Below are 24,141 nucleotides of genomic sequence, written 5' to 3'. Positions count from 1 at the left end.
CTTATTTTCTAATGGTATAATTACAACATATTTGGTTAAATCGTCTTGCAATGTTATGCAATAACGATTGTTTTTCGCAGTTCTTGGTAACGGACCTACTGTGTCAATCGAGATAATATCGAATGGTTTACAAGGTGTAGTTGTTACCAAAGATTCTTCTTTTGTCCGTTTTGTTACTTTGTTCATTTTACAAAGTTTGCAGGCCTTTACAAACTTCGTAATCGAACTTCTCATGCCTTTCCAAAAGTAAAGGTCTCTGAGTTTGAGATAAAGCCGGTTTTGTCCAATATGACCACCTGTTGGAGTCATATGGAAGTCATGTAGGATGTTATTGATCTCTTCAGAATTCGTCAATTCTTTCGGAGGGCGATATAGTATTAGTTCGAATTTACGGATGACGTCTAGAGCGATCCGTTTAAAATCTTGTAGTGGTATATGTTTTAAAATATCTTCTTGTGTCGACATTGCAATTTTTCTATTTTCCAATATTTTATTCATCTCTGAAAGAGCAAACTCTAGCGTCTGACTTTCATTTTCGTGAATAATATCTCTTTCAAGCGTTATTAAAGTTTTGCGCATATTTTCATTCATTAATTTTATAATAATCATTCCATTTTGCATGCATATTTTCATTTTATTCAATTTTTTAATGTCTGCCGGCGATTCTGTTTCATAGACAAGAAGGTGATCAAGCTTCTTTTTTTGTGAAACAGTTTTTGTTTTGTCAATTTTGTGTTGATTTTTGGTCATAGATCTAGTATGGACCATGAGAATTGATTTTGATTTAATATCATCTGAAGTTATAATTCTGGATAATGCATCTGCACCAACATTATTACTTCCTTTGATATATTGTATTTCGAAGTCATAATCTTCAAGATCTAAACGCATCTGGGTTAACTTTTTGGTAGGTTCTTTCATACCAAAGAGATACACCAGAGGGCGATGATCTGTTCTGATCATGAATCTTCTTCCATACAGATATGGTTTGAAATGATCGATGGCCCAGTGTATGGCAATCATTTCTTGTATTATTGTATGTTTTTTCGTGTCTGCATGGCTAAATGCTTTACTGGCATAAGCAATGGGTAAGTCATTTCCGTCAAAATTTTGTGACAACACCGCACCGCATCCAATGTTCGAAGCATCCGTTGTCAATACGAATTGTTTTGTAAAATCAGGATATTTAAGAATTGGTGGGTTTAATAATTTTTCCTTAAGAGCTTCAAAAGCTGCCTGACAATCATTTGACCACGTAAACTTTATATCCTTCTTTAATAAATTGTTTAACGGCCTAGCAAGTTGCGCAAAATTTGGCACAAACTTCCTATAATAATTACAAAAGGCCACAAACCTACGAACGTCATCTGCGTTAGTTGGTTTGGGATATTTTTTTATTACATCAAATTTTGAATTATCTGGGAGAATTCCATTATCTGAAATTTTATGGCCTAAGTAAGTTACTTCTGCCTTAAAAAATTGACATTTTTCGGGATTGAGTTTCAAATTATACTGTCTCAATCTTTCAAAAACTCGCTTTAAATTGTTAAGATGATGATTTATAGAGCATCCTATGACAACTATATCATCAATGTATACGAATGCACATTCAGGTGTTAAACCTGCCATGGCAATCGTCATCATGCGCTGGAAACTATTTGGGCTTATATTGAGTCCAAATGGTAAGCGCGTAAAAGCATAATGCCCAGAGGGTGTTGAAAATGCCGTATATTTTCTGGAATCAAAATCTAGAGGAATTTGATGAAATCCAGCCATCAAATCCAGAGTACTGAAGTATTTAGCTCTACCTAGTTGATCCAAAATAGTATCGATTCTAGGTAGGGGAAATCTGTCAGCCAAAATTTTTTTATTCAGCTGTCTGAAATCGACAACTAGTCTCCATTTTTTCTCACTGCTGCTCGACTTTTTGGGTACCAACAGAATTGGTGAATTGTAAGCCGAGACTGAGTGTTCAATCACATCATTTTTCAACAAATTTTGGACTTGAGATTCAATCTCCTCATTGTGCGCGTGTATATTCCTATAATTTGGGATGTATACAGGCACGTTATCTGAAAGTTCTATATTTTGTGAATAGAAGTTGTTAGTAGTGAGGTTATCTTCTCCTAACGCAAAAATATCATTGTATTCGTGAATTAAATTTTCAAAAGGTTCCTTGGCTGATGCTGGTAGTTCTGAAACATTAATTTTTGATCTTATTTGATCAGTTCGGTCGGAAATATTACCGTTTTTATTGACATTTGCTACGATAAAATTCTTCAGAGGTTTCATCATAGGCTTAAAATCTTTTATAAGTACTGCTTTATCAGTAGTATTTATAAATTTAACGTATTTTGTTGATGGTGACGTCAATGTATTGCCACAGAAAATCCCTGGTTGGATTTCTTCGGCACACACTAACATATCTTCATTCAAATTTAAATCATTTATTTTTCTTACAACTTCGCAACGTTCAGGAAGTATGAATCCTCCATTGAAGTTGTCTTCAATGGGAATGTTAACTTCCTCATTATTGCATCGAATGTTCAAAATCCAGGATTCATAATCAATACTGCATTTAAATGCAGTTAAAAAGTCTCGTCCCAATATCCCATCAGTAAATATTGGAAAATTTTCTTCAACTATTTGGAACTCATGTTCCAATGTAATGGTATTTTGGAATGTTAGTTGTGTCACAGCTGATGCAACAGTTTCAATTTTATTTTCTGATATTCCAGAGATCATACATCTTTGATCTCGATTTATCAGTTGATCATGCAATATATTATTTAATTTGAATATAGAAACGTCAGCACCTGAATCGACCATAAAGGTACATGTAGAATTTGATATTCCAATATGTGCCTTTATGAAATTTGATGCTGATGGGTTTATTGTGAAAAGCGTTGAATTTGGCCTAAAAAATTTTGTGGCTGTTGAGTGTTTTGATGTTGCGTTGTTGGTTGTGGAGCGTTTGTTGCTTGTTGGGGTAACTGAGGTGTCTGACCACTTTCACTGTTCGTATAATAAATACGGGACTGAGAATGTCCTCTATATGGTCTTCTACCACGTGAAGAATAGAAATTTGCACTATGTCCTCGGTTTTGATATCGGCCTTGGAAATTTCCACGAGAATTGCCTCTGAAATTTCCACGATAGTTACCTCTGTTTCCTCTATAGTGGCCTCTGTCGAAAAAACTTCTATCTCCTCTGATGTGTCCACGATGTACTTGACCTCGTTGGACAAACATCAGTTGAGAGTGGTTGGCATTAGAAGAACTTTTCTCATTTTCTACAGTTTTCTCGATGGCCGCAGACAAGGTTTTAAATTCTGCTGCCTTTAATAAGATTTTTGTTTCTGGGTTTTTCACTCCTGTGTAAAGAGCTTTAACCCCTTGTTTAATTGCCATTTTTTGGGCTGTATCAACTGGTATTTTCTCAGCAATGTATGCTCTTTCGAGCTGCTGAGTGAGTTTCTCGACGCTATCTGTAAATTTGTTAATGTCTCCTATTTGTTTCAAATCTTGAAGCTTTGCAACAAAAACATCAGGTGATGTTTTTGATGTACATTTTGCTTCTAATTCATTGATTATCTCATCGAAATTTCGTGGATTTTCACCTACTGCTGCTCTTGCTTTTCCAGATAGTTTCGATAGTACTACCTGTACGGCTGCAACGGTATTATCATTAGTCAGAATTGTCTTTCCTGCTTTAAGAGCAGAGATAAAGCTTGATAAATTATCATTTGATCCATCGTATGATGGAATCAAAGATGAGATTGTTTTGATTGTTTCAATAATATTAGCCATTTCTTCCTCCTGATATTCTTCTTCTAACTCTTCTTTTTCCCCTTCTACTCTGTCTTCTTCTTCTACTTCTTCTTCTTCTTCTTTTTCGATTGTTCCTGCTTCTTCTACTTTACTTTCTTCTACCCCTGATTCTAGTGCTGTCCGTGAAATTCCTAATTGTTCGTTCTCGTTTAGTAATGTCAATGATTGGTTGATTTTTCCACAAATTTCTGTACCCTTTTTTATAACTGCCTCATTTTGCAGATCTTTATTAGTTTTTAGAATGTTTTTAAGCCTTTTCTTCAAATCACTTAAATATTTCACCTTTTGTAGTCGCGTTTCCTCTGAAAATCGGTTGTACTTTTTCAAACTTTCCAAATATTTATTAGAAATTTCATTTATTTGGAAAAATTCGTCCATTGAAATTAATTAAAATCTTCTATGAGGTAAATTGAAGGAGGTTTCCATGTTTAATTTTACCTTATCTTGAAGTCGGAGCAGGATCAGGTGACACCCAGCTGGCACGGCCCCTATTGTCGCTAGGTCGTTGGTATCTTATTTTTGTTGCTCGAGTTTTAATGCTTGCCTTCAGTTGCATAGCCAGCATTTTAACCTCATCCACTGGTATTTTTACGCGTGCGCCCCACTGGCGCATGTTTTCGTCTGAACGGTTGACGTTTAGTGGTATATATTCAATACCATCTTTTTTCACTTTTTGTCCAGTAGATTTTTGTGTGGTTTTTACTTTTTCAATTACACTTTTTAGTTTTTGTTCACTTGTCGGTGCACCTTTTACTTGTTGTTCATTTCTTGGTCCGAATTTTCTTACGAGTTCTTCTCTTTTTCGGCTTACTTCTTCTAATATTAGGCCATGGTAAGCCTGCACATTTGAGGTACGATTTTTCTTCATTTCACTTTATTTTTCTTTGTCAATGTTTTAAACTTTGCTTAATGTTTCTGAGGATTTGCATCCTTTTTCGAAAGCTCTGCGCCTGACGTGTTTTGCGTGCCATTTGTAGGCAGTCACAGATAGTTGTATAATATTAAGAGCAAGAAGGATCCACAATTTTATGGCATGTTCTTCATGCAGGATACTGTGATCTTCTAGCTGGTTCACTATATTCACTTGTGGGTCGCCGCTGATTGATGTTGTTTTGGACTGTTGTTTTCCCATCACGAGTTACGCAATCACTTTGAAAATTTCAGCAAGCGTTCCTTAACGAATCACACAGTCACAGAATTTTCCTCGGAGAAGGTTCGGCCACTTGGCACGGTTCGCCATGTAACGCTGTGTCTTATTTTACAACACTCGGCGGTGATATCGATTAAAAACGACGTTATGCGTTGAGGTCCGAAGACCAAATTGAACTGATTTATTCGGCCTGGGAAGACCCCTTTTATAGGGCCAGCCAGACTGCCAAAAGTATATTATACAATGTGTTTACATAGAACCTTATGGAAGTTTCCTGGAGTGATTTATGCTTAGGTCAGCGGACGACGCGTCGTCGTCGTCTCGATCGAACCGTCGTATGCTCATATCGATTTGGCGAGCGATACATTGTTGTAATTAATTTGCAAACGTAAGCGTTGGGATACGAACGATAGCACGTTCGTCGCGTATGTAGAATTGGCTCGTTTTGCACTACAAATACCTATATCAAAAAATCGGAGATGCATGTTATTTAGTTTTTTAGATTTGATTTTTTGAATATAGAGAGTCATATATTTTAATACTAGCTGCTCTAAAATTGCCTGATATTGTAAATGCATATACACAGTGACCAGCACAAAGAAAGATACACCATATAGTGAAAACTACATGCAAACAAGATAAAATATACATTTCAATGAATGCACTACATACATTTTACATTGTTTTAGTAATCTGTGTTGAAAAATATTTGGTTTTTGAGGAATAAAGTGAATTCTGATAAGATAAGATTGGGAAAATTGCTTAAAAATTGGGTATGACAGAATAAAAGATCCACTTAGCAATTAATTCTGAAACTTAAAAATTTTGCCAAATTTTCAAACGTTTTTTTTCTTGGTGTATGTTATTGTGATGTTTTTGATACATCAGATTTATTTTGACATCAGTTTTATCAATTTTAGGGTGATATGGGGCGAGTTTATTTTTAATGGTTAGTGTAAAGGGTAAAATTTTCCCTAAACTACAGAAACTATTTGTAAGCAAGAATGAATACTATTAATCTACAATATAACAATAATTCTGCTTGCAGACATATAGGGATGTACTTTTTTGGGCATTTTTTATGAGTTTTGGGTGACTAATGCAAAGAAATGCACATGTTAATCTCCACAATATTATGCATTAAGGATTATTTGATAACACTCTCACGCTTGTGTATCGCAATGATCACCTCCATCTGCTTGTGCTAAAGCTTACTGGAGGTATATTCTATCATATACACTTTAATAATTATAAAATTTAATCTTTTGCATGTAGTTTTTATTAGAAACTGTAACCACTATATGGTGGATCTTTTTTTGTGCCGGTCACTGCACAACTATGCCTTGTATTGCTTTATGAGTGATTCCTGATGTTTTAGTACTCATAGTTTTATAAGGATTCAAAATATACTCAAATTAAAAAAAAAAGCCTGATATGGTAAAATTTGGCCTCTCATTTTCAAAAAATCAAAAACTGAAAACCATGCATCTCTGATTCTTTGATATGTTACGCCGAATTTCCTGAAAATTCTGATAAAAATATAAAACCAGGGTACCCTTTTGGACCCAAGACCATAAAAACGTAAAAAAAAGCATAAAAACACATCTGGAAAATTTACACAAAATTGGTCATAATTCAGGAACGGAGAAAAACCACATCTTGAAAATTTCTCAGAATATAGCTTATGTAATTTCCATCCAGAAATATTTTTTTAGAATTTTCCCGGAGTGCGAACATAGTTTTTCCGACTTTTCCAACCGATTTTCCTCGACAGTGAAAAATTTTGTGGAAAACAATTTTCATTTTGTATTTTTTTTTTCAATTGCTGAGAAAATTTGCTTATGATTTCACAAAAAAACGTTGTGTCTACGATGCTTCGTTCTTGAGTTATGATTTTTCAAAGTAGGTTGGTTTTCCACTGAAGTTTTCCGGAAAATTAGGCGACCCGGATTTTTTTCAATTTTGTTTTTGTTCATATATATATGAAAAAAAAATCATTGTATTCTGAGAACCTTGGTACCAATTTGTACGATAATAAGAAAAATCCCCAGCTTTCAAACAAAAAAAAATTAAAATCGAGCAACTGGTTCAAAAGTTATGTTTTTTCGAAAATTTTCAGTTTTTAAAAACTTTGATTTTTAGGAACACCCTATCTGGAAATTGGTCACCCTAATGACGAAATAAAAAAAATTCTGGTCTAATTATTTTCGAAAAACTACGAACCCACCATGTTGCACGACAATCGGAGTAGCTAGGACCACCCTATCTGAAAATTGATCACCCTAATGACGAAATAAAAAATAGGGTGGTCCAAAAAACGACATTTTTTGTTTTTTTTATTTTCAAACCGTTACAGTTCAAAAATACTTGATACCAGGATCTAAATGATTTCTTCAATTTTAAACAATATGAACATTTTGTAGAATTTTTGGGGGTTTACCTAGAGTTACTACATGACTTGAACTTTTGCTCCTCTAATGTGTAAAACATGATTTCCAAATCTGTTTGCCAAAAAGTTATACATGCCGTCGCCCAAGCATATTCAAAATATAACTGTTTACACGACACAAGGAAATACGAAATTCCAATTCATTTCAATTCTGATCCATGTGATGGAAGAATCAACAAAATTAGATTTTAGCTATCAGAAACCAACATATCGGCGAGATGGATCGTGACCGGTCTTAACCGTCTGCAACAGACACCGCAAAGAAAAAAAAACAACATTTTGCCATAACTTTTTCGAATTTTCAACCCATTAGGATAATGGTGCTATTAGTAATTCTATTCATCCTATTCAAAAACAAAGCGATTACAGTGCCTATTGATTCCGTTCTTTTTGTTATCTTCCAACACAAATAAAAAAAATAAACTGAACGAGCAGCGCTTTGATCGTTTCAAGTAGGATGAAAAAGTTCCGGATCATTTGGATGAAAGGGTCATTTGGACGTAAAAAAGGTTGATGTGCTGAAGTTATCATGTTACTGTTCCCTTCAACAGTAAAAATAGAAAGAAAAGTCTGTGTTTAAAAGCAGGAAACATGGCCGATGATCGCACGAGCAGTGATACCAGCATGTTCTTTATCAATAAATTTATAAAGGACATAATTTGGCCAAACTGCATTCGGTAAAACGACCAAATGAAATCGGGTCTAACGTTATTTGGCCAAATGGATAAAATAGGAGCACCCTGCTCAAGTGATGGAACCATGATTTTTGGAGTTAAAGACCTTTTATTTTAAAAGGTTCGAACACCATAGAAACCCGAAAGAAACAATTCGATCTAAGCTCAAAAACTACGAAACATACACTTGGCTTTTTCGAGCTTTTTGTCACCTTACTCTATGATGAGGTAGAAGATTACCCATGACACGAAACTATTTGATCACTGAAGTGCAAAATATATACGCGTTACGAACTAAAATCCCAATTAACCCATACATTCAAGTCGTCATTGTCAATCAGCAGTGCAGAAAACAATGTGTTACTTTTTGTGTAAATCACTTGAGCCAATGTTGTACAATGATGAATTGCAATTTTTCTTTTTTTTTTTTTTTTTGCTGCGGCTCGTGGATAATCCATCTTTACTTGCCAGAGTAAATAGAAGCATATACCGCAAAAAATCGCAATCATAAAACTAATCGCATCGAATTTGACCCAAAGAACTTCACCTCAATTTCCAAAAAGCCGAAACACAAACATCACTAGTCAACAGCCACACGAATAGAAGCAAAAAAGAAATCTAGAACGCGGTCCACAAAATCTCAGAAAAAAAGAAATGTTAAACATTCCTTTGCGTGCGTGACTACAGCCATTATTACACCATTCTTCTAGACGCCATTCTCCACACTCACTCTTGCCGAAAGTTCTGAAGTGCTTGCACAATCGTTGCCTACATCCATCTCATTTTCCTAGATTGTCAAACAAAAATGTTGGAAAACATAGCGACAGCCATGATACATAGCGCCTGGTCGACTTTCCGACACTCTCGTATCTTAAGCAGACCACTAATTAAAGGTGATCTACTTAACTAACGCCCCCCTTAGAAAAGAAAGCTCTGAACCTATACAAATAACACCAACAAAGGCACAGGAAAACGGTGTCAACGCGCCAAATTGGACCCTTTCTCGCTCCCTATTAGAAGACATTGCCCTCCACTCTCCACGAATGAGGGGTTCGAATCTCGACCGGCTATTGAACGCGAAGAACCAAAGAAGGGCACGAGCTTTTACTGCGTTTGGGTTTTCCCAATCGACAGTCTTTAATTTGGCTTTCGGAGTGCCGCACGTCTCCTGCGGTGTGGAAAACTTACGGTGGAACGTGTGCCATAGGCAGGATACTACCAGTTCATCCTCGACCGTCGAAAGGACATTTACTTGAATTTTAAATAAAGTGTTATGTTTGTGGAAAAAGTGTCTCCGTAGTAATTCGTTTGTTCAAGGAGAAAGCTACCGGCCTAAATCAGTGCCGTGAGTTTAGCCCATAAGTCGCTTATCTGGAGGAGTTGAAGCTGATTCGGGATGAGAAATGTGAGCCAAATTAATAGTTTCCGACCGCGTGTTTCCAACCGTGGGAACTTTCGTGTCTGTGGCGTGTTTTTAAAGTGTTAATTTAGCTACGCTTATGTGCTATTCATATATACATTCGTTTCCTATGAGCATACGTGATTTTCATAACAATAACGTCACCCACATGGTTTTCCCTTTCGTTGCAGGACTGGCGAATACGCTCTCAAGGTTTCTGCGCCATCGAAGAATCGCTCAAATCGTCCGACAATCTGGCCAAGGTTCAGCCATACCTGGAATCGTTACTGCGGACTCTGCTCTCCTCGGAGCGTAATCCGGACATCATCGATGATAAGGTGCGGATGCTGGTCAATTTGATTTCGCGTCTTCCATTGGAGAACCTCGAGGATCGAGTGGGACAGATTATGACCGGCTTGTGCCGGCAGGGAGGCCCCGGCAGCAATAACGTAGCGAAAGCGCTCATGCAACGGTTGCCAACGGCCGCCATTGTGCAGCGGCTGCTATCCGATGAATTCCTACATGCCAAAAGTTCAAAAGTGAGTATTTTTAGGGTGTGGTAGCTCTACGACAGTGTTCTTAAGGATGGGTTAGATTACCTGTTCAGTCTATGATCATTTCATCTGGAATGTATAATGAGTTCATTGTTTGAAAGTTTGAAGCTTAAAATTGACACTACAGAGGATACACAATTGTTGGCGTTGAATAACGTTTTACTGCAGCATATGGGCACGCAATGACAAAAAAATCAAAAATGAAACTTATTGTAGTTTTAACTAGGTTATCCACTATCAGCCTTGTGGGATAGTGAGAGATCAGAAGTAATTTTATGTTGTATACAGCTTTTTCAACTTTTTTATCTAAATAAACTACAAATTTATAGAACGTATGTGTATAACGGGCTTGGTAGTCTAGAGGCTACCGCTTCTGATTCGGATGCAGAAAGTCATGGGTTCAATCCCTGGCCCGTCCCTTTCATCCTACTTTGTATCTTTCTATCCACCTTCTCTTTCTCTCCCTCTCTCTTCTCTACATATACAACTCATATATATTCAAATGTTCATAGCTATCGCCAGAAACGATTTGCAAAACTTCGTTTCCCTTCCTTCCAACTTCCACAGCACAGTGTATATAACGCCTACAAGTTATGCAACCAAAGCGAACTGTGCCGCTTGTCCTTCATAGTAATCACCACACAATCTATCACCTTACGAATTATTGATCAAAAATGCATGAGCTGCTTAAATTGCACTTTTAGAATAAATGGAGTGTCCCAGCCCTTATTCATTTGGATCTCAGTGCAATTGCCCAGCCAACACATAGTCTTATATGATGTTGAATAGGATGCTAAAGTGGAGGCCATATGCGTACATGCTTCCATTTAACCGCGTGTAAAGTGTGCGATTGATAGTTTTGAGTGATATCGTACAAATTTATAGAACGTATATGTTACCCATTACTGGAATCTACAAGATTTGTTGGTATGTCAATATGTTAAACATGTAATTTGAAGGCACAGTTAAAAAAATATATGCAGTACCACATCCAGTGTGTATTCCGTAGAATTTCAACCTATTCATAGCTGAGTTGATTAAAGTTACGGTCCAGCAAAAACGAGGTCCTGGGTTCAAATCTCACCTAGACACGATTTTCCCTAATTCATCTTTTACCCATATCCGTTCAGCGTCCTATTTATAGGACAGTCCGTTTGACGTGAATATATCCATAATTAGGCAAAATCTTAGAATACTGTCTTCTGAGAAGTTGTGCATAATGTTCATACCTTGTTCAGTGGCCAAAATAATTTGTGAATGGTTTACTAGGTGGCGTAAACGATGCTGCAAAGATTACATATTGTCACGATCTATGAGCTGAATTTCCAATGCGAAAAAAATATATCTCTGAAATCTTGAGAATGATTAATCATTTATAGTTCATGTATTCGCAAAGTTGTAGTCATAACAGAATGCCTTATCCAATTTCAACTAAATCTGACATACATATTCCGTCGGTTGTAGAGATGGTGAAAGGAGTATAGAAATTCAAGATGGCGGCATGGATTCCAAGATGGCGACCAAAACTCCAGAACGTATGCTATTTAACAACAATGCAGCATCTGATACTATGCAATTTTAGTACCGATTGGACTTAAGGCGAAACTGGAAGGATTTCCTCATTATTTTGTTTTTTGATTTTTTATTAAATAACGAAGCAATATTTTCAAAATCGGTTTTCGTGCACATGTAGAGTATGGATCAAGGAATCTTCTGATTTTTTTTGTGGTGGAAAATGTTTTCCATTTTTGCAGAAACCATTTTTTTGTGTTATTTTGTTCAAAAATGGTTTCTGCGAAAACGAAACACATTTTCCACCAGGGAAAAATTCAGGAGATACCTTGATCCATACTCTACATGTGCACGAAAACCGATTTTGAAAATATTGCTTCGTTATTTTATAAAAAATCAAAAACCAAAAAGTGAGGAAATGGATCCAGTTTCGCCTTAATAAGTAAAACTCATAAAACAAATATCCGACGCCATTTTGAAATTCAAGATGGTGGACCATAATCCAATATGGCGGTCACGGAATGGTAGTTTGAGCTATGTTAACATGCAATATGGGTATCTATCGATCGGGCTTGATGAGTGGAAGGGAAGAGGGTTGGGATGGAGGATAGGATAGACGGTAGAGTAGAGGTTTAAGGTAAACGGTATGGAAGAAAGTAGGGAAGAGGGTTAGGGTAGAGGGTAGACCACACGGTAGGGAAGATGGTAGGGTAGAGAATGAAGGTGAAGGATAGGGTAGAGCGTAGGATGGAGGATTAAGGTAGGAGGTAGAATGCATTCATTCGAATGGAGGTTCAGCCTTAGCTTTCCACATGGGTAGCGGTTAGGGTAAGAGGTTGGAATGATAACAGAGTAGAGGGTTGCGGTAGACAGTAGTATGGATGATAGTATAGGATGTTGCTTCCGAAATTCCTGTAAAAATTTCTCCTAAGATCTCTTCAGAGAATTCTGCATTCCATCGGAGATGTCGGCTTTCTTTGGGGATTCGTGCTGGAAATCCTTCAAGGTTCCTTTCGATATTCCTGCTGTGATTCCTTCAAGAAAGGAATATGCAAGAATATAAATTTCGGCCGAGATTTCTTCAGGCAATCCCGGTTTTTTTAGGTATTCATGCCGGAATTTATAATGGGATCCCTTCAAAAATTCTTCCCGAGTTTTTTTAAGGGATTTCTTCAATAATTCCTTCCGGGATTTCTTCTATGATTTTTTCAGAGATTCCAACTCAGCTTCCATCGGGAAATCACTATGGGATTTCTTCAGAAATAACTTCGAGGATTTTTGCTCCGAATAGTTTAGAAAATCTTTAAAAATTGTGATCGACATTCCTTCATGGATTTTTTCAGGTTTTCTTTCAAAGATTTCTGTCAAGGTATATTTGAAGAATCCAATGGGAATTCTTTTAGATATAAGTGCCGGGGTCCCTGCTGGTATTCCTTGAAAGATTCTTCTCGGGATTTTTTCAAGGATTCCTCTCGGGATTTCTCCACTAATTCCTCCCGTGCTTCTGTGATTCTTTCAGGGATGTAGTAGTTGATAAGTTTGTAAAGCAGATTTAAGAATTTTCCATGAATTGCATTCTCCAATTTATGGAACTTTAGTGTGCATTTGTAGTGCTTTAGTTATTTCGGGCAGCGATCCAGTACAAAATACGCAAGCCGTCCCCTAACACGGACATCCCTTAGGATTTGAAATTCCTAGACCAAACACAAGCTATGTAAGCAAGTAATGCTGCGAACAAATCGCAAACCCGCCAGATCACAGGATTGACTAACGGACCAATAACTATAATGAAACCTCGTCATCCTGGGATTGGACTACGTTGTTTATTTAGATAACTGGGCACAATTTGTGTTGTGTTGCATGATGTGTTTTGTGCATTTGTAATGTTTCATTTTGTTTTTCTTATCTAAGTTCCCAATCGTGGGGCCCGCTACAGATAATAAAATGTGTATTTGTAGGATTCCACGTGTATTTGTTATTGGAACTCAACGTGGGGCACGATGCATTTGTTAAAGTTCCGCAAAACTTTATTCGTAGCAGATTCTTCCAGATATTTCTCTCAAATTCCTGTAGGCAATCCACCCGGAATTTCTGCAGGGATTTCTGTCGTTCCATCCTTCAATAGCGTTACGTAGTTTATTAAAAATCTATGAATAACCTCGATAAATGCAGAAAACAGTTAGAGCTAATGAGAATGGGAGAATAGGAGAAAAATAGAGAAACAGAGAGAAATATGCTTTTTGATACACCAAGATATCTCTACTAAACCATAATGTCATCTGACAGTCATTTTCTTATTCTTCTTGGGTAGTTATAGTCTCATCCAAACATTATAGATACATTGTATCTACATGTATCAGAATACAATGAGAGTATACAAGTTGTTCTAAAATAGAGCTTAAAAAAATTATCAGATGTTTAAAACCCACATTGATTTTTTTTTAACTACACCAAGGCTTCCAATTTTTTCGTGAAATCATGTTTATTTTGTGTGTAGCCATCTTTATGTCAATTTCAGTGGAAATCCTTAGAGGAATTGTTCCTGGAGTAATTATTAGAAGATCGTTCCTATTGATATGTCTAAATCCCTGTCAGATAAAATTCCTGGAAATATTCACGAACGAATTTCAGAAAAACATGCTGAGGGAATAACTGGAGCTATTCTTAGAGATCCTGCAGAAGTAACTTGAAAAATTCTAGCATGAATTCCAGGAGGGTTCCCTGCAATAATTTCTAGAAAAACCTCTGCAAAAATTCTGGAAGAAATCACAAATATCTTAAACAATGTACAAGAAGAAGAAATCCTGAAGGATTCCCAGTGAAAACCACGAGAAATCTATGAAGGAAGCCTCATAGGGAAATCTTTAGATGATTCCTGGAGAACTCCCCAGTGTAATTCCTGAATAAATTGTTTGAGTAATTCCTGAAGAATGCTTTCAGTTAATTCGAACAGATTTTTTTTTTAAGAAATCCTTAGAGAGATCATCGGAGAAATACAGGGATGGATCCCCGCTGCAATATCTGGAGAAATCATGAAGTTCATGAAAAAAATCCCTGGATAAATCCTGATATTGGAGAAATTTCTGGATACATCTCTAGAGGAGTTCCTGTAGAAATTCTTGGAAAAGGTCATGTAGCAATACCAGCAAGCATTTGTGGAGGAATCCCAGCAAAAAAAATCAAGGTACCATAGGAGGAACCTGAAAAAATATCTGAAGAGATTCTTACAGAAATTCCCGGAAGAGAGGATTACCGGCGGAGTTCTTACATATTAAATAAATTTATAATATCCACGCGCATAATTTCTGATGATGTATCATTTTTCGTAATTTCACTTGATTACATCGTTTTCCAACATTTATCGTACTGACCATGTACACCTTGGTTAGCACTGGAAAGTATTCTAGCGATTGCTAGATTTTTTTGTTGTGTGGGGAAACATCTGCAAAAATTCTTAGAAGAACCTTACGTAGAATTTAAGGAAGAGGGGGAGGTCTTCCCAAAGGCTACGCTTCATTACAATCACTATATTAACCCCCCCCCCCTAGAATGTTAAACCAGGTTCACCCCGATTATGCACGATCAGCAAGCCTGCCTGGGTCATATTGGCCTCAAAATCCTACTAGAGTAAAGAGTGTGACGGATGAAACTATCGGAGCCAATAGAACTTGACAGTTCAAGAGTGTTTGGATATGAGGGGAGTATTGTGACCGTAAGATGCTCTATTCAGATATCGTTTGATTTATAAAAACGAAAGAATTTATAATTTTATTCATCAAACTTAGCGAGCTATTGCAACATTGAAAGTAGAAACACTAATTTTTATTTCAGATCTCTTGTGTCTTTTGATCTCACTAGATGCGAAAAAAAATTTGTCAATGTATGCCTAATGCCTTTTTTCCATACCTATGTAGTACATAACTCGTAACAATTTCAGGAATACTCCTCCCTCCTAAAGCGCAACGTCATTTTTGGATTGGACAGTCCCTCCACCAAATCTGATTCTGATCATTTTCTCGATTTCGGAGTTTGGGACAACTTCTCCATTCATACAAAATATATCCATATTGCATGATGCCATCTTGGAATTTTGACCCCCAACCTTGGTTTTCGGTTCACTACTATCAAACTCCGGACATATTTTTCATACCGAATATATGTAGCAATTGGGTATCAGATATTAGTAAGTTAGCTTCAGCCCGAGCAGAGGAGAATATCAAATTAATAACTACGAATTCACATAACCTGTTTTTATATCTTGTTTTGTTATTATTTAATTATCAAGGCATAGCTTTTCCATAACAAATTTTGTTGGACAATCTCATTTAGTTATAATCCAGCTATTGATATACATTCACTCAACTACATTTCAATAACATGTTTTGTTGAAGTACAAGTTTTGTTATTGTTGTACTATTGATCAACTTATCAACAATAGCACAACAGTAACTGAAATCAAAGCGACAATTCGATAATAATGATCTGTCATTTTGTTTTGTTCCACTTTAGAAATTCAGTTAGGAAGGAAATTTCCGAACGAACCCTCTGAAAATTCCTTAAATAATATTTGGGAAAACATTTGGAAGTTCTGGAGGAATCCTTCGATACCCTGGAGAAGTCTTCAAAAGAACTCCTGGCGCAATCTACTTAGAAATTCCAAAGTAATACTTCTGAGTAATTATTAGAATTCTTGGCAAAATCTTTTGAAAAACTCCAGGAGAATTCTGCGGAAAAAAACTCCTGGTGAAATTCTCAAAAAAAAATTTCACAGAAATCTCAAGATGAAATTCGGGACAAATAATCACGGGCAATTCTGAAGAAATCCTTGAAGGGATTCGGTTCATAATTCTGAAGGAATTTCTAGAGAAGTCTTTGAAAATCTGTGAATGATTTCGTGGAAGAACTCTCGGAGAAATTTCTTGAAGTAGTGTTTTTCGATCATTTACAGTATTATTACTCATGTTATTTGTGGGTTTGTGAGACAAAGTGAATGATTTTATATAATAAGTATCATAATTTACTTAGTAACAATTTTGATATAATAACAAATTTTGCTTTCCGATTATTATCAATAACAAATTAATATTAAAATTTGTTATTGAAATATTTTCCAAATGCACTGTTATTAAGTTGTTATTGAAACTAACAAAACAAGTTATTAAAATGGTTTTCCAAGAACATTTTTATGTTATGATATTTGTTATTTTGCCGCTTATGACAGACAAGTTTATAACATAATCTGTTATGTTAATAACTTAAAAATAATCGATTCTATTATTCAGTTATTTTACCCAAATAACATAGGTCCTTATGCTGTTGTTATTCCCTTCTGCTCGGGAGAGGCACGTTCTTTTCTATTTTGTGCTATTAGAGCCATTTTGAAATAGGATTTTTTTTTTAAATATGATTAAGTATCGGTCTGTGTAGTTTTCTAACCAGAGACGTCAAATAAATAAATAAATTTTGCACAGATCATACAGCTTCAGTAGAGCACCCCCAATCTAGGATTTTCTCGTCGCTATTTTTGGACTTCGAAGACTCTATAAAAATCCGATTCCTAAATTGTGGGAAATACTGATGGAAGTATTCAAAGCGAGTGACCAGAACAATAAATCAGAAATGTGAGAACATTGCCAGTTTCTAAAACGAGGTCACAGGTCACAGTTATTTTAGTTCATTGTTTGGCTGTTCTAATTTCGGTCAAAGCTGGGAGTACAAAAGTTTGCAGAGTTTTACCAATATTCAATATTTTTTTACTGTAATTTCGATAATTCGGCGCAGTTTACTAAATATTCGTTTTTATTCTTTTTCACTGAACTTTGATACTCTAAACTTGTTGATATGCTGAATTCAAAATCTTAACTTTAGTTAGCTAAAATTCATTCCCCAACGACTATTTTTTCTTTTTTTTTTTGCAGCTTATAGGATAAAAATATGCGAAAGCTTTAATTTCCCTCAAATTTTAACGTAATAAAACTCATTTGTTTTCAATTATTTGTCACATTTTCCAGTTTCGTGAGAATGCACTGCAAATGGTCCTGTTTGCTCTGATGACATTTCCCAGCACGTACTTTGACATCAAGACGCTGATTGCAAGGGCTACAGAGGCTGCTGTGGACCGGAAGAAGCGAGTGCGACATGTAAGCAAGCGTCAATCGGATGTGACACACCCCCAACACCTAATTAATGCATTCCTCCATCTATCGAACCTTTCCCGCAGGGAGCGCTCGATGTGCTAGCAGTATTAGGACAAATAAGCTCGCCTAAACTAGTCCTAGACGTGGTGTGTTCTTCGGTTGCTCAGCGTCCCGACGGAAACCACCTGATAGCAGCCGTCAAGGCCCGCCTGGCCCGCAAGCAGCTTCCCTTCATCGGTCCGGACGGGAGCGTGGAGTACGCTTTGAAGGTCCCCTCCGGTCGGGCCGGTTCCGTCATCATGTTCGGCGCCGATGTGGACTGGATCGAAGCCGGAAGTGGTTCGGCGTCGCCAACGTCGACCCGTTCGAAAAACTACCCTAGCTTCCAGGTGGATGGCGGCGGCGGTTCGTTTGAGGAGTATAAAAGGTACGAGTTAAGGTAGTTACCATCATTAATCACAATAAAACTAAAATGCCTCTAATGTTGGTGTCGGTTGAGCAGGAAACCGAGCTTCCAAGTGTTCGACGAGGTGAAACAGCCGATCGACTCGAGTAAAGTTATGAGCTCCGGGTGGACTTCCAAAATTCCCGTAAGTCACACGGTAAGACACTAATCGTAGACATGATATGCCCAGTCAAACGTTGTATAATATAGTAATCGTTCACACATTTTGTTTATGACACGATGCTTCTGGTGCGATAATACAATTGGATTAATAATTCATGAGATGGTGTAATATAATAGGTCGGTCGCACCAGGATGGGTAAACTGGATACATAAAACTGTTTTTGTTTTCTATATATGTGCAAAAATGTATATAGGGTAGAAATCTACTTTGTCATTTGTGCTAATTCCCGTCATATCAGACGGAGAGTAGCCAATAATTACTGATATTCCATCATACCTTTGCCAATGGCTCATTAGATGGAAGCAAAAATATGTAAACTATCAATAACCAACTCCTATAGTACTGGAAATCAAATAATTAAGCAAAATTTCACCTTTAAATTTGACTTACGAGTTGACATTTTTTCTCATTTTGCGTATGACGAAGGCAATCGCATCAAAGCAGCAGCTAGCCGAATTGTTCTTCGTCATCGTTCAATTTCACTTGTTGAACCAACCTTTAATTCACATCCCATAAAAGCTCTGTGTCACTTCGAAGCTGGATTTCATTGCTGCAGTATGCAGCAAACACACTCAATCCTAAATGGAAAAATCACAAAGCCAAGGATCAGCAATGGACCAATTAAGGACAAACGTCTTGACATCCCGCTTCAACAATGCATCAAAACTTCAAATGCACAAATCTCAAGAAGCAAGCTTCACGCAACAAAGTATTTTATTATTCTGTTCTTGCTCACTTGTAATAAGCTTCAAATAAGAAGATCAGGTGCGCTGGTTTTGTTTACGAAGAGGTTTGTGCCCTCGAAATCGTGAGTAGGTTCCAAAGTCGGCCATTGTGGCGGCCATTTTGGGATTCTAACAAGTCTGTCCTTAAAGACTGAACTCGAAAAAAATGAGACACACAAAATAATGTATAACTTTTGATTGCGTTCACAAAAACAGCTGATTTTTAACCAGAAATAGCATATGGGTCATTTCATATGAAGTGACCGAGAAAATGTGAAAACTTGCAATCGACCATCACTCTTGCAACACACATGGAGCGATTTTTCAGAATAATCTGTACATTGTCAAACACTTGAAGGTTAAGTTTCATGGTATAATAAAAACAGGTAAACTGGCAACACTGTCAATTTTTTTAATCCTTTTTATACTCGATATTGTTCAAATCAGCACAAAACGTCTTTACATGGCATCAAACAATGTTTTTTTTACGAAATTTATAAACTGCACCTGATTTTATATGATATTTTATATGAAAAAATGAATATCTTTTCTTAAAACGCTATATCTCAGGAACGACGAAAATTACTTTGGGGAGTTAAGCTTTTTCGATAGAAAAACGTCTGATAAACACGATGGAATCAAAATTTTTAAAATCAAAATATGCGTATTTTGAGAAAAATCGATTTTGAGTTTTAAAATTGAAAAATATGATATCTGGCAACACTGCATCAAAAAAATACAATATGTAATGTAATATTTTTTCTGGATTCCCTGAACGATTTCCTTCAAAAAAGCCGAAGGTTGGAAATGTCTATGTGCAATCGTTTCAATGATAAAAATAAAAGAAAGAGAGGATAATTTTCATATCGGCCAAAACGAGGGGTGCTGCCAGGGGCCGAGGGGTGATCCGGCACCAAAATTTGGATTTTTTCTTTTTCCATCTAAACAAATGTTTCAGCCAAATTTGGTTCAAATCCGTGATGGTCGATTGCAAGCGGTCGGTCACTTGGCGCGGAATGACCCATATTATGTGTAGTTAATACCCTAAAAATTTAATCAAAAGCGGTTATTGGCGCAAATATTGTCGATACAATAAAATGTGATTTTGGAAATCTTGGGCATCTATTTTAAAAATTGTTTAGGTTATAATTTTGTTGTTGTAAGGCATAATAAGTGGTGAAAATTACGTCATAATCGGTTTAGTACTTTTTTTTTAAACAATTCAAACAAAAAAACTGGATTTTCAAATTTTGGGCACTTTTTAACATTTTAAAATCAGGGTGCAATATTTTGACTGTAGAATTGGCAACAGTGTCCCGATTTTTATGAAATTTTGACAGTGTGTTGAACTGTTTTCAGTGAAAATTTCAGCCATATCGGTTGAACATTTTAAAAGTTAGAGCAGTTTGAGTGTCACTATACCAAAAACCACATTTGCTTATTGCGACATAGTGCTACATATATGGCTATAACGTTTTAACCGTATAATCAACTTGAATGAAATTTTGAGACAATACTTACACATACATACTTTTTGAACAGAAAAATTTTCATTGAAATCGGTTCAGTATTTTTGTTACCACAATTAGGTAAAAAATAATAATATTTTTTAAAGTGTTCGTTCGCCCAAGATTCTCAAATGGTAAATTGTTTCGACGATATCTCCGCAAACACTTAACCGATTTTGATGAAATTTTACACATAATGTACCATTCCTGGTCAAAAAATCAGCGATTGTACACGCAATCAAAAGTTATACATTATTCTTTGTGTCTCATTTTTTTCGAATCCAGTCTTTATTCGGGGAGAAGGTATTCAATTCAATCAAACGTCGTGCTAAGGGCAAAACACCGGTATTTTTTCGGGAATTTCTCTAGGAATTCTTTCAGAAATTTGTCCATGTTCTTCTTGGGGTAGTATCAGGATTTTCTCAAATTTCATGGAAACACTGCCTCCGGAAATTTTTTCAGTGATTTCTTGAATAACTTGAGTAGGGATACCTCGAGACGTTCATCCAGTGCTTGATCCGTCACTTCCATAGTGAATTTGTTCAGAAATTATTTTAAAAATTTCCTCAGGGATTGCTTCATGATTTCTTTCAATGGAGACTTTTTCTGCCAAACACTCCTGGAGTTCTTCTAGGAATTCCTTCGAAAAATTTTTCAGCTTTTCTGAAAATCCTCCAAGAATCTCAAAATGAATGATGCCTGTGATTCATCCTTCAGGAACTCATTCTGGAAATCTTCAGGAATTCGCCCTGGGATTCCCCTGACAATCCTTTTTAGGAATTCCTCCGGCAATCCTTCAGGAATTCCACCCGGAATTCCTTCAAGGATTCCTATGTGCGCCCGTTAGGGAAGTTCTCCACGGATGTCTGGAGGGGTTTCTCCTCCAGTATTTGGTACAGGGCTTTTTCCAAGGATTCCTTCAGAAATTTCTTTAGAAATATCTTTGGAAATTGTAAAATAAATGTCTGCATAGATCTATTCGAACATTCTTTCAGGTATTCCTTTCGGAATTCCTCTAGGAATTTCTGCAGGGAGTCTTCCATGCATTCCACTTGGGAATTTGGCTTGGGATCCCTTCAGAAATTTCTCCTATAATTCCTTCTAGAATTTTTCCAAGTATTTCCCAGTTCCTTCTGAAATTCTTGAACCCTCCATTTTATGATCAGTTTTTATCCAAACCGTATACTACGCCAGCGAGCAATTCTCATCGTGATGCAATAGGAACGTCTTGATATTCATTCAAGAATTCCTCCAAGGATTCCTTCAGGTATTCTTCTAGGAATTTCTTCAAGAATTCCTGCAGTAATTTCCCCAAAGATTCGTTCGCCAATTTCTCTTAGGATTCTTTCAGGAAATCTTCCTGGGATTCCTGGTGTTCTTTCACAAAATCCTCTTGAGATTTACTCAGGATCTCTTCCAAGAATTCCTCCAGGAACTTCCACAAGTATTCCTATATAAATTCTTTCACAATTTTCTCCAGGGATTTCTTCAGGATTTTTCAGGGATTTCTCCAGGAATTTCTTCCCGAGATTTCTTGAATTTCTTTAGGTAAAAAATCCTGGGATATCTCTGAAGAACCCACAATCAATTATTCCTAGGATTCATCGTTCACGAATTCATCCTGGTAATCTTACAGGAATTCGTCCTGGAGTTCCACTGGCAATCCTTTTGGAAACTCTCCTGCAATTCTTTAGGAATTCCGCCTGGGGTTCCTTCAAGTATTCCTTCGTAGATCCGCTTAGGAATTTCTCCAAGGATGTTCCGAGGAGTTTATTCTCCAGCGCTTTTTCCGAGGATTCGTTCAGAAATTTCTCCAGAGATCTCTTTGGAATTCCTTCCTTGTCCAGGATTTTCTGCAGGGATCCTTTAATGTATTTCTTCAGGAATTCTGCTTCAGAAATTTCTCCTATAATTACTTCTGAAAATTCGCCAAGTATTTCACAATTCCTTCTGAAATTCCTCAGGAATTTCTCCAACTCCAAGTACGTTCAGAATCTCTCCCACAGATTCCTGTAGAAATTTCTTCGGATATTCCTCCAGTTATTTCTCCAGAGATTTGTTCACGAATTCTTCCTATGATTTTTTTTTTCGGATTATATTCCTTCGGATATTTCTTCACGAAGTCCTCGTGAGATTTGCTCAGGGTTTTTAGGGATTCCTTCAGGAGCTTCTAAAAAAATATTCCTTGAGAATTTTCTCCAGGGAGATCCCTCCAGGAATTTCACCAAGAATTCCTCCAGAGATTTCACCAGGGATTCCTTTGAGAACTTTTTTATGACACTTCCAGATGCTTCTCCACGAATTTCTTCAAAACTCCTTGCTTAGTGGAGTCTCGTTACCTCACACTTCACCTGTTCTGCCGTTCTACGTATAGTTGTTCCATGTAATTAGGGATTACCATATAATATGGGACAATTCTGCGTAGGACGGCAGTGTTCTTTGAACCAAAAATCAGTAATTCTAGCATATTTATGATCAAAGACAAAAAGTAAATAAACAAAATTACTATTTTACGTCATTGTAGACCCATTAAGATCTCACTTGTTCAAAAAATTTCGAAATTTGTACTTGTAGAACACTTAGAGTTGATGTTAGGGAATCACTACTGCCACTGTTGATCACTCCTGATATTTGTGCAGCTTTCAAGAACTTCTCGTGAGATTCACTCAAGAAAGTTTGCCTCAAAATTTTTTAGAGGGAATCCACTTGACTGGAGTTCCTCCAGTATTTTTTCTAGGAATCCTTCTACGAATTTCTCCTAGCATTCTTTTAGTAAATCTTCTGCAGAAATTCCTCCCTCCTATGATTCCTTCACGAATTTCTCTTGTAATTCACTCAGGAATTCCTCTTGAAATTCACTTAGGAATTCTTTCAGTAATTCCATCAAGAACTTCTACGAGAATTCCTCCAAGGATTCCTTCAGAATTCCCCCTAGGATTTTTTTCCAGTAATTCCTCTTGAGTTCAGACATTCATTCTGTATTTCCTTTAGGAATTCATCCAGGAGTTTCTCCACGGATTTTCTTCAGAGAAGCTTCTGTGGTTCATGTTTGAAAATCTGTTTAGGAAGATTAGAATAAGCCAAAATAAAATGGAAAATTCGAGTACAGAAGTATCAGTTTATGTCATTACGACAATCCGTATCATAATTTCAAAGAAAACCAAATATCTAACATGTTATGACTAAAACACATTTTGTAACTGTTCTTGTGTATTGATTACATTCAAACAAAAAGTTGAGTAAACATTAGTGTGGTTGCACATGTTACAGTGTCGGTCAAAACAATAAGACCACCGGTCCTATTTCATTTAAAATGATCATGTTAAGTTAACCGATTTGGCTGAAGTTTTGGCAGTCGATTTGAAATAACGGGAATTTTGATTTGTAATAAATTTATTGAGTTCTGTTCACTACTTATTTCCAAAGATACAGATTTTTATGATGGTTATTCGTGGTCAATTCAATAAAAATGTCCCCAAGTTTAAATGGCATCCTTAATGTTAGCACTAGTTTATCAATCATCAAGTATCAGATCATGTATCAGATACTCTCATATATCCTTTAATAATGGCAA

The 24,141-nt window shown here is 36.5% G+C and overlaps 1 protein-coding gene across 4 annotated transcripts in view; it reads left to right on the top strand.

Moving 5' to 3' along the window:
* The window catches only part of LOC109411760 (uncharacterized), an 89,186-nt gene that overhangs the window by 20,777 nt on the left and 44,268 nt on the right, over window positions 1–24,141 (top strand). The window contains exons 2-5 of one of the 4 annotated variants that reach the window (XM_062849054.1): window positions 9,694–10,041; window positions 17,580–17,708; window positions 17,789–18,132; window positions 18,208–18,295. In XM_062849054.1, the coding sequence (XP_062705038.1) occupies window positions 9,694–10,041; window positions 17,580–17,708; window positions 17,789–18,132; window positions 18,208–18,295 (909 nt within the window). Of the gene's footprint in view, window positions 1–9,693; window positions 10,042–17,579; window positions 17,709–17,788; window positions 18,145–18,207; window positions 18,308–24,141 lie in introns of all 4 variants that reach the window. The other 3 variants (XM_062849052.1, XM_062849053.1, XM_062849051.1) reach the window with 3 other exon arrangements.

This window comes from Aedes albopictus, chromosome 2, assembly GCF_035046485.1.
Source record: "Aedes albopictus strain Foshan chromosome 2, AalbF5, whole genome shotgun sequence".
NCBI lineage: Eukaryota > Metazoa > Arthropoda > Insecta > Diptera > Culicidae > Aedes > Aedes albopictus.
Note: the sequence above shows the minus strand (reverse complement) of the source record. Positions and strands in the feature narration are given on the sequence as shown.